This window comes from Centruroides vittatus, unplaced genomic scaffold (assembly GCF_030686945.1).
Source record: "Centruroides vittatus isolate TY-2023 unplaced genomic scaffold, ASM3068694v2 scaffold_435, whole genome shotgun sequence".
Lineage (NCBI taxonomy): Eukaryota > Metazoa > Arthropoda > Arachnida > Scorpiones > Buthidae > Centruroides > Centruroides vittatus.
In genome coordinates this window covers 6,941,625-6,952,729 of record NW_027122708.1, presented here as the reverse complement: position 1 = coordinate 6,952,729, position 11,105 = coordinate 6,941,625, and the positions used below count along the sequence as shown (strand labels likewise).

General features: G+C 24.9%; 1 protein-coding gene across 2 annotated transcripts; it reads right to left on the bottom strand.

Moving 5' to 3' along the window:
• Window positions 1-19: 19 nt before the first annotated feature.
• LOC136989125 (macrophage mannose receptor 1-like) lies at window positions 20-10,435 on the bottom strand. 2 transcript variants are annotated; one of them, XM_067287225.1, is made up of 23 exons: window positions 10,305-10,435; window positions 9,916-10,089; window positions 9,749-9,840; window positions 9,585-9,680; window positions 9,403-9,509; window positions 9,090-9,229; window positions 8,820-9,001; window positions 8,543-8,652; window positions 8,411-8,466; window positions 7,755-7,934; window positions 7,504-7,664; window positions 7,180-7,330; window positions 6,958-7,095; window positions 6,573-6,692; window positions 6,346-6,494; window positions 6,162-6,273; window positions 5,680-5,933; window positions 1,197-1,362; window positions 959-1,105; window positions 779-886; window positions 531-701; window positions 413-469; window positions 20-342 (listed from the first exon to the last, which is right to left on the bottom strand). In XM_067287225.1, exons 1-23 carry the CDS (start codon window positions 10,351-10,353, stop codon window positions 110-112), a joined length of 3,153 nt encoding a protein of 1,050 aa, XP_067143326.1. In that variant the 5' UTR covers window positions 10,354-10,435; the 3' UTR covers window positions 20-109. The 2 variants fall into 2 exon arrangements, with proteins under 2 accessions (XP_067143326.1, XP_067143327.1); XM_067287226.1 differs by lacking the exons at window positions 20-342; window positions 413-469 and having other exon boundaries at window positions 531-697.
• Between the last annotated feature and the right edge of the window lie 670 nt (window positions 10,436-11,105).

Sequence of the window (11,105 nt, the reverse complement as noted above, 5' to 3'; positions counted from 1 at the left end):
ATTAAACACATAGATTAAATCAGTTTATATTATTAAATATATTTATTTTTATTATTTACTTATAAAAATTACAGTACACTTTATAGCGACTATCACAATAAACGTAGGCTTATATTATTCCAAATTGATTCCTATTGACGTCGGACGAGTCTTCGGAATATTCATCTACGAATGCAACATTGGAATAGGTCATAGTTTCTTCATTACTACTATCAGTTATTATCGGAGTCTCTTTCTTTCGGATTTTTTTAATACAAATAATGATCAGATAAATCATGCAGATCATCACAGATATACAAACCACAGTAATCGTCACTATAATACCGGGGTGAAAATTTTTGTCTGTAATAAAAAAATTAAGGCTGTTTTTCTTATTTTTAAGTGTTTATTATTTAATAAATCAAATTCTTACTGTTGATTTTCTTGTTTTTCGTGTACAATTTCATTTGTTTCGTTACTCCGATTGTTTCTGAAATAAATACACATTATCAATTTTGTCGATAAGATAAAACCGAAATAGAAAATCTTACCATTTTTTTTCTTTGTGCATATATATCCTCTTTTCAGTTTGCAATCTACCATACTCCACGTTTTGCGTTTCCTATGCATTTCCACACAATTATCTCTATAATTATCAGCAGGTTCATTATCATCCCAATAGACAAAATTTACAGGACTATAATCTGTCCAGGAAAAGCTTCCTTCGGAAATGATTACATTTTAATAACGCTATTTAGCCTATAATATATTTAAAGAAGAAAAGGTAATAAAAAATTACCATCTTGTTTACGAACTAATCCTATCCAATACGAAGTAGAAGTATATTTAATGTATTTTGAGACGATATTAATTTCTTCTATAGAATGTAAACTTATCAACTCGCTATCTACAAATTAAAAAGTACTGTTAAACTCTTCAATCTATTAAAAAATTATTTTTAATTGTATTTATTTTCTACCTTTGCGCAAACATTCTAGCTTAGCTTCCGATAAAGATAGTAAAGCTTTTCCTTCGAAATAATAACATTTTTTCCCAAGATCCATCCATTCATCAGATTTGGAAGAGCATAATCCGAGTCTATCGGAAGGATCACTCGGTAATAAATCTGCAATATTTTAATGCATCATTTTACTAATAAATTTGAGTATTTTATAATTAATTCGAGTGAAAAATAAACTACGATTGATTAGATTTACCTGGCGTTGTTTCGCATACAAAAGGGAACTTTTCCAGACAAGATTTAGTCATCCATTGTCCAGATGGGAGCATTATCGAGCATAATCCTTCTTTTCCGGGTTGATCTTTACCCCAATTAGTAAATAAAACCGGCCATCCCGATATCCATTTATATCGAAATCGTTTCTAAATTTAAGAAAAACTATTTACTATTTCGAAAATGTTAAGTAAGTAATAAATTAATACAAAGTAATTAAATAAAACGAACAATTTTTATTCGTGTATAATAGCTTTTTTATATTTCAAATTTTGAAAAAAAATATTATTTTAAAAAAAAAACATCCAGGATTATTGACATTAAAACAATCGAGTTTTAAGAGAAAAATCGTCAAATCTAAACAGATGTAGCCGACAGACATTTAATATAATGTTTAAACAGTCAAAATTTTTGACATTTCAACAGAAAATTCTTGGTGCGCTCTTTTTACTAGGCCTAAAACAATAGCGCAAATGATAAGCTTCGTTTTTATTATCTCCTTATCAGTAATAAGTTCTAATTGACTTAACATTGTATTGATAAATCTATATAACAATATAACAGAAAAATTTCATTTTAAGAAAGATTTTACTATAGATTAAGCTAGTAAATAAAAAATAAAAATTTTTATTAATAAAATAATTATAGGTATAAATGTTTTACATTCTTAAACAAAATGGATGTTTGAATATATTACAAAAAAAATTATAATTATAATTAAAAGTATAAAATAGTTGAAAGATATTATATTTTTATAATGGTTACTTTATTTTGATATTTTCAGAATATTTTAAAATTAAATTTATAAATAAATAAACAAAAGTTTCTAAAATATTAGACTTATGCTAGTTAATGTTTTTAACTCAGAATTGATATCGAAATAAAAAAGCCTATTAACATTGGTAGTATCTTATGGTTTTCGCTCATTGAAGATCTGATATTAAAACATTTTTGCAATTCAAAAGATTGTATCCGAATACAAATAAACGCTTTTATAAACGCCGTTTGAAAAATTTTTCTTTCTGATATAAATAATCTAAATTACTTATGCTTTTTACTTACATAATTTTGCTATTTCTCGCCGCTTTAATTCACTTGACTAAATAAGACTAATTTTATAACCAGACCTAGTACATTGAAGCCTAAAAATCATGTAAATAGTTATAGAAATTTGACTTTTATAACTATTTATATGATTTTTACTGCCTGGATAATTATTTTTTTATAACTATCTGTAAATTAGCTAGTTATAAAACTAAGAAATCTAGTACCTAAATGTCCTAACCTTACTTGCAACATATTACTTATTTTAATTTGAAAAAAATTACAATTAATTATATTTGAAAAATTTACGCAAAATATTCAAAAATTTACCAAATATTGCCAATTACTTCTGTTAATAAAACATTCTTTCTATATTTTATTATTCTTAATTAAAATGTGTCTAGGAAGTAACGGTCTTCCTTTAGATAATATATTTTATTAAAATTCAGTAATACCAACATTCAACATTCAGTCGATGTTAAGGAAGAATTTGCTGAAGTATTCTTGACAAACCTCGTAGGTTATACTGTATTTGAGTTAATAAAACAGCAGATTAATGAAAAATAAGCTTAAATTTTGAAAATATTAATGAAATGTAATAAATTAGGTTGCTTTAAAATGTTTCTTTCCTAAAATATGTAAAAATATGCATTAATTACTCTTACTCAAAACTAATTTACAATCTATATGCTCCCAAAAGAACAAAAGTAATTAATAAACTCAGATGACTTTAAAAAATTGTTTACCATTAAAACAAAATTTTAAACTGATTCAGTTATTTAAATTTAGGATAATTAGAAAATTTTTTGTTTGTAGAAATTTTCAAAAAACTTTCATGATTGAAAACTAATTATCAATAGTAATGATAATAGAATAAGTGTAAATGTAACATATACTTATGAGAAAATGATAATAAGTATGAATTGAATGGCAAAAATTAATGTGTGCTGGTTATCTCGTTTAGGCTTCTTCCGAATTCCTACAGGATATCAAATTATACACCATGTAAGTTATATTTATTTGAGTTTTGATAATATATGTTAAGCTACAAAAGTTATAACTAACAAATGTTTCAGTTATTTTACTAAATCTTCGCTTTCGATACATTAACACAAAGCGAATTATTTTGATGTTTTATAAATTTAGAATTTGTGAGAAACTTATATCTATCGAACTAATAACCGAATTAAAGTACCTTACTGTACAGTACATTTCAACTCAGTCATTCCTCATTTAAAACAGAAAAGAAAGACTCTCGTCGCAGAAAGTTGATACAGCCATTTCCTTATCTTTACAGTTTTCTAGTTTTACATAAAAATATAACTTGTAAATCATTATCATATTGTTTTGTATCATAAGTTACGTGACACAACATAATCTTCGTGATAGACAAGTATATTGAAGTTATTTATTCCACTTACAAACCAAACAATCAAAGAACATAATCTTATGTTTCGATATATCTACAGACTATATTAAAAAACAGCACGAACATCTGATCGAATCAAAACTGAACGGTTGGTCTAATCGGGTTTCTAAAAATTATTTTAGCGTTATAATCAATTAATTAATATCAAGTATACGGTAAATTTATTTATATAGAATATGCATAATGAATAATATTAATATTTTAAAATCAAATTTAATCTGATAGGACTTAATCTACTTTGTCTGAAGGAAAGATTCTCTATTTTAATAAAAGATTAGAATAAATATATTTTATAAATTTTATGGTTTTGTATTTATAAATTCTAAATTTTCTTCCTAAATTCTTCTAAATAAAAAAAAAATGATTAATAATAGATATTGTTTAATAATAATTCTCATAAAAGTATATGAGCTGAGAAACGTTGTATTTTACAAGATATTTTTAAATAACATAATTATTAACGTAAACTAAGATGCAAACATCTTATATTCATAAGCGAAACAGCTTATATAATTTAAATTTTGTCGAGGAAAATTTCTTCTTATTTTCTGTTATGTCTTTCTATTTTTATAGCATAACCTAATTTAAATTTAATTAAAATAAAAATTAATTAATAATTACGCGAAGATAATAAATTTCCCTTCAAGATGATAATTACATTTAATTCTCTGAAAGTTTCTAGCATTTTCAAATATAGAGAATTTCATTGAAATTTTACCAAATTTTAAAATGCCGAATCAAAAATTCATTTAAAGGAAAATAATTAAATGTTATATCGTCAATATTAATTAAATTTATGGGGTGGTTCCTTTTTAAAACTTTACTAGATCAGATTTTTGAGATAATAATAATTATAATAAAGTGAAAACTCGTGTTTATAATAAGAGAATTAATTTAGAATTTATCAAATTCTTTGAATTTTTAAACGTATTTTAACTGATAAACGAACGCAATTCTAAATTATAAATTTTTAGAAATAAAAAGAGTGTGATTTGGAATTAAATTAACTGAATTCTTAACTTATATTAGACGTTCAATTCTTCTAATTTTATAAAAACAAAAATGATATAAGCCTGAATATTTCAAAAATTGTTTTAATACCGAGCAACTATCGGACGATCGCTCTTCTTTTTTAATATTAGGAAAACCTTAATTTTATAGTTTGTTTTTAAATTAGTTGCCTTAATAAATATAAAATAATCCATTAATATTCATTTGATTTTAGAGAAAAATCACCTTTTTTAAATTTATAAAATTGCTTATTTTAAACGTAAAAAAATAATAATAAAAAGTTGATAATGGTGCTGTAGTCAATAATAGTCAAATGAATAGGCTTATTGGTAAATATTTTTCGTAATTAACTTGTGATTTTATATATTTATAACAATTTAAGATAGATATTCACACGGTTACGTAAGAATTATATAATTATTTTAATAATTTAGCCAGGCCCCATTATGGGTCTGGCCGAACCCGCATTGAGCATGGAAAATAAGTAGGCCTAATTAATTGAATTTAAATTAATTATTGTTACATGAAAACAAAATGTAGTTATAGAACTAACTTAAAAACATATATATATATATATTACGTAAGCAAAAGATATTTTTTATTTATGTTTTATAAATGATAAATGTTTAAAATTAAAATAATAGTTTATTAATTATTAATACAAATAAAATTGAAAATAAATTACTTTAACGCTGATATTCTTTAAAATAAAAAAAGAAAAACTATTTTCGATTTATTTTGCTATTTTATTTGATTTGAAGGGAATTAAAATTTTAATAATTTCAAAAATTTTGATTATAAACATAGAGAAATTTTTATATAAAATATTTTTTTATTAATTTTAATATATAATTAAAAATTTAATTTTATGTTTTTCATATGTGACCGTATTTAAATCTATAGAAAATCTTATAATAAAAAGAACCGTAATATTAAATATTATATTAATTTATATATATAAATAATATTTTAAAATACTTACCCCTCTGTTAAGGCCTAACCAGATCGTAGGTATATTATAACTGGACAACATAAACTGAACGAAAACGTTAAAAGAACTATTTGAAATCGTAACTAAGTGCGCATTATATTTTCTGCACTGAAAATCCGCTTTGAGCCACGAATTACTCGAATTTATCATCTTGTAGCATCTATTTTTAAATTTAATCCAATCGCGAGGCTTGTTACATGTTTCTAAACTTTGCAACGTCGTTAATGATGTCATCTGAATCGAACCTAATAAAATCAGTTATATTTAAATAACGATATTGGGAATTGTAAAGAATAATCTTTCTACCTTATATTTTATAATAAAACTTTATTAAATACAATTAATATACGAATAAAACTGTCTTAAAATTTTAAAAAATAATAATTAATACAGTAGGCCTTAAAGAATAAATATAAATTTACAAACAAAGATTGTTAATTTTTCTAAAATTATTTAAATTAATTTAAATTTACTTATTTTTTTCTCGCAAATGTAACTTCGATGCAAATTACAAGAGGCAGGGTTCCATTTTCCAGCAATAAATTCATCTTTTGAATTCGGAGCGAGGATTTCTACGCAGCGTTTCTTTAAAATATATTGTAATAAAATATACTGTGCCCATATACTATATATCATAACTTCTTTTTCATTAATTACCGTTTCTAGATCACCAAGTTTGTCTCTATTCCAATTTGTATAGTCGATACGCGAGTTATCTGTCCATGCGAATGTATGATCATTCTTTGGAGAATTGAATCCTATCCAAGCATTCTTCTCGAAGTAAACTAACAGAAATGTTAAGAATTCTAGTAGTGGAAAATATATTTATTAAATAAAAAATATAACTTTTAAAAATATGATAAATATATGTAACAAATCACAACCTTGTTGCTTTGAATTTTGTATAGTTGTTAAATGACTTCCTAACGAAGAGCATTGTCGATTAGCTTCCATCCAACTAAGACTTTTATTCTTGCCTTTTACGTACAGGTAGCATTTATTTCCTTTATCAATTATTTAACAAATTGAAAACGTTAGAAATAACTATAATAGAAAAATAATCTGCACGAATTTTATTAATCATTTAATGCTCCATTGATGCATGTCCCCGATATTTTGTTTCAAAGTAACAAGTATAACACCTGTGTGTAAATAGTATGAGACCGAGCTATTTAAGTTAAAATATTTAAATAAAGAAAAAATCTTATAAATGAACGAAAGTATTAAATTTTATTTATAATAATTTGTATCGATTTAAAAATAATTTACCAAAATGTAACCAAACTTCTGGGCATTCTTCCTCTTGTAATAACGTCGTCGTCGTAGTAGACAACATGGCATCAAAATTGGCAGATTTTTTACAAATAAATCCTTTTTTTATATTGCAGTCATGACTGAACCATTTGCCTACATAAAATGTTTAAAAAGCTCAGTCTATGGAACTTTATTAAGATATATATAGGCCTATATATAACTATGGAAACTGCCTACCAGTAAAATTTAAACTGGCACATCTCTCATCTTCACCTTCTGGAAGACCATCTAAAAGAAATTGTATGGGTGAAGAATCCGACCATTGTAAGTATCTTCCGTTTTGATAAAGTCCAATCCAAAATAATTCATTGGAATTAGTTTCGCTTATCTGCAAGAATAATTTGTAACTTAAATATCGAAAATATAAAAATTGTTTTTATTGTCAAATTCACTTTATAAATCGAAGAAGACTGTAATATATTTTTTTTTAAATTTTGACTCTGTTAAATTTGAAATATTTAAGATACGGAAGTGATGGAGGAGAATATATATTTAAGTTACCATTCTGGAAAGAAATTGCAATTCTTCAGTGGAATGGATGGACGAAAGACTTCCATTGTTGTCTTTGCAATACATCAGTGCGCGATGCCAAGTAAAAGCTAGCGATGACTCTATTTTGTAACAATTTCCGTTGAACAGTTTCCACTCCTTGTCGCATATTTCTGATAAAGAAATGTAATGGTTGGTCGAATATACATATTTAATACATTTGCGTGCCTCTTATAATGAAAAACTAATGAATAATGGCTTACTTTTTCCACCTTTACATATAAATCCCTTTGACAATTCGCAGTCTTCATGCAACCATTCTTTAGCTTTCTGACTATAAAAAACGCATAAACTTTTATTTGATCCTTCCGTTCCATTTAATTCTTTGAAGTTTCTTCTCATCCAAATCGTAGCATCACCCAATTTTTCAGTCCATTTATAACCTGTTAACTAATGACAATTAAAATTCGTGTAAACAAACACTTCAAAGTAAGCAAAATTACGTAAAAATTTCCGTATTTTAATGCATAAGTCTATTTAAAAATCTAATTAATTACCTTAGAAATTCATAATTTGCAATTGTATTTAGAACGTGTAAAAGAATTAAGACTTATCACGAATCAAATTTATCTTAAAGATCTTTTTGTTTATGAGTTATTGATATTTTTCAAAGGAAGGAAATTGTGTTCTTATAATATAAATTAATTAAATATTTTAAAATAAGTTTAAACTCATTACTAATCAATATAACTTATTAATAAATATATTGGATAATTCAATAATAAACTTTTCCAATTTTGATATGAAAGTTTTTGATAAAATTTACATGAAATAAAACTTAATAATCGAATTTATTAAAATAATTTTTAAAATATATTTTATTTTTTATTTTATAACATATATCTATTCATTTACTTACGTGAAAATGAATAGTTGAGACCTATCCAATAATCTTGTAACGTTTCAGACATAATACTATATTTAAAATATTCAATGGAAACTTGATCAAAAAAATATAATCTTTAGAAACTTAAGTAATAAAACAATTTACCTCAATATAAAATTTTCTTCTTCTTTACTTGTATAAGTAATTAAATCGCCTCCAAAATTTTGACAATAGCTTTGAGCTTGGAACCAATTTCGAGTCTGATTATTGGATATCTATTTTAAGAATATTAAAAATTAAATTATTAAAATATAATATATAATATATTTTATATTTTAATAACAGAATGAATACTTGTAACAGAAAATTTAAAAATCATATCAGAGAAATGATTATATTTTTGAGTATTTGAACAGAAATTATGAAAAATAATTAATTATACCCAATAGCATTTGTCCGTAGATCCATAAGAAAACCATGAAACCGGACACGAAATACAATCCGATGATTGAATTAAATAAGTTTTAATAGTTTTTTGACAAATGGCGTAGGCAAAACTGTTAGATTTAACCGAAATTTTCAGAAAATTTGACTTATTAAATAATATAGCGGAACAAGTTTCTTCTGTTAAAAAGCAAAGAGAAAAAAATTAATTAATTTAAATCGATAGAATGCAAGCTATTATTAAAATTGATTTAATTACAAAACATACCCGATAATGTGGAAGAGTCCTTACTTAACTTAAAAGTATTATTTATCCATTTTCCTTCTTTATTCCAATCAAGCCAATACTTTCCTCCGTTATTTTCATAATTAAGAGAAATCAAAGAATAAATAAAGTATTCTTCTTTTCTAAAATTAAAAGGTTAATAGAGCTTAAATAACTACTTAACGTTAATACGTAATTAGCTAAAGAACGTTTTAAATTGAAATTTGTTTTTTAATTAGTTATTCTAAGTGCAATTATTTTAATGGATAAAGTCAGGAAATTTTGAACAATTAAATTTTATTAAAAGGTATATAACCTGTCATAGACGTGAACCAGATGTCCATCTTCGTCGGAGCAATGGTTATTGGCTTCTATGAACTGCTTCGTTGTGCGTGTGATCCAATAACAGGTAAGGTTCTCCTTCTAATGAACATGACATTTCGTTGTTTAAAAGAATTTTTATTTTATATTTTCTTAATCTTAATAAATGATTCTTACTTGGATACACGCATCATAGAACTTATATATCATTTTAGATCCGTCCCGCTGACAAATATATCCGTTTTCTTCGTCGCATGCACGGATTTCCACTCCCTATTATCAAAATAAAATTATTTTTCATTTCTGCATAAATTAATTTTATTAATTATTTAATTACTTACTCTACTATTAATTGCGTAACATGTTTTCCCGTTTGACAGCTTTACAGGAACTGTATTATTGACACTTCCTATCCAATAATTCGAACTTTTATCTGATTAAACATTAAAAATATTATAGTTATACTTAACAGAAATGTGAATTTTGCAAATTTATTTGTATATCTTACTATTTCCTATTAAAATCATCATAAATTTTGTAATATTTTCGTCTAAACTAACAAGCCTTGAATTCTTTCTCTGGCAATTACTTTTTGCATCGTCCCAGTCGGTGGACATTACACTAATAAAGTAGTATTTTTTAAGTGAATTTATCCATATCCACTCGTCCCCGCAAGCTGTTACTATTAAGAAATACAGTTTTAATAACAATTAGCTTTTAGAAATTAAACTGCAAAAGAAAAAGGGATGAGTATTAAGTGCCTGTGACAGTTTTATTCTAAGTACAGTATTAATATAAAATCTACGCCATTAAAACTGATAAAGTTTGGTAAACTCATGATGTTCTTCGTGTATTAATCGCATAGATTTTATGAATATTATATTAACTGGAACTTACTTGAATGCAGACAGAGATGAAGTAGAAGTAAAACCCACAAAAGACGCATGATATTAAATATAAGTAGATAAAAAATTCACTCAGACTAAGTACTCAGAAACATCACATCCTGTTTATCAAACTTTTACTGCTTCCTTTTGCGGTTATCGATATTAAGCCGAAGAAAATTCTTTTCCTTCCTGACAGCCATTTTCTTAAGTGGTAATTATTTTTAAGTATTCAACTCGTTTATGTATGTAATTTAACGAACGATACGAAAATGATAGATATTTTAATTTTCTTTAGTAATTAAGTATTCTGGTAAATGTCTTCACATTTTCGTTAGGGATTTAATGATGCAACATTAAAGATTTTTACTACAGGAAATTCTGCGTTTACTTCAACAATTAATGAATTATAAGATTTTTGTTTCTTGAAAACACTTTTGATTGAATGGCGCTTTGGAAGTCACAAACACTGAAATTAGCCACGGAAGTCATTCTGTAGAAAATTATTAAAGGCATTGATTTTAATTTGATTCAATTAAGCGTGTTTCAAAAATTTATTTCCGTTATAATTACTCTATAAACGATTTTTGTAGTTTTGAATTCTCCTTAATTAATAGAGTGAAAGTTTTTACCTGTTAAATAACTTTGAATGTAAATAGTTTTGCAGAAATTATTAATAAGAACAGAAAAAAAACAAATGTAATAATTATCGAATATAGCATAGCACATTGATTTGTATCATTTATGTTTTTTTCAGATTTTTCATTAATTTCTTTTAATAACTACTGACTTTCGTATTTTATATTTTATTAAA

Excerpts from the sequence above, each read along its gene's own strand:
- LOC136989125 (XM_067287225.1), bottom strand. The coding sequence starts at position 10,353 with ATGCGTCTTTTGTGGGTTTTACTTCTACTTCATCTCTGTCTGCATTCA. Across the intron at positions 7,935-8,410 it reads TCTCAACTATTCATTTTCAC|GTTATAAATGGACTGAAAAA; the intron begins GTAAGTAAATGA and ends ATTAGTTAACAG. Across the intron at positions 702-778 it reads ATTAGTTCGTAAACAAGATG|GAAGCTTTTCCTGGACAGAT; the intron begins GTAATTTTTTAT and ends TCATTTCCGAAG.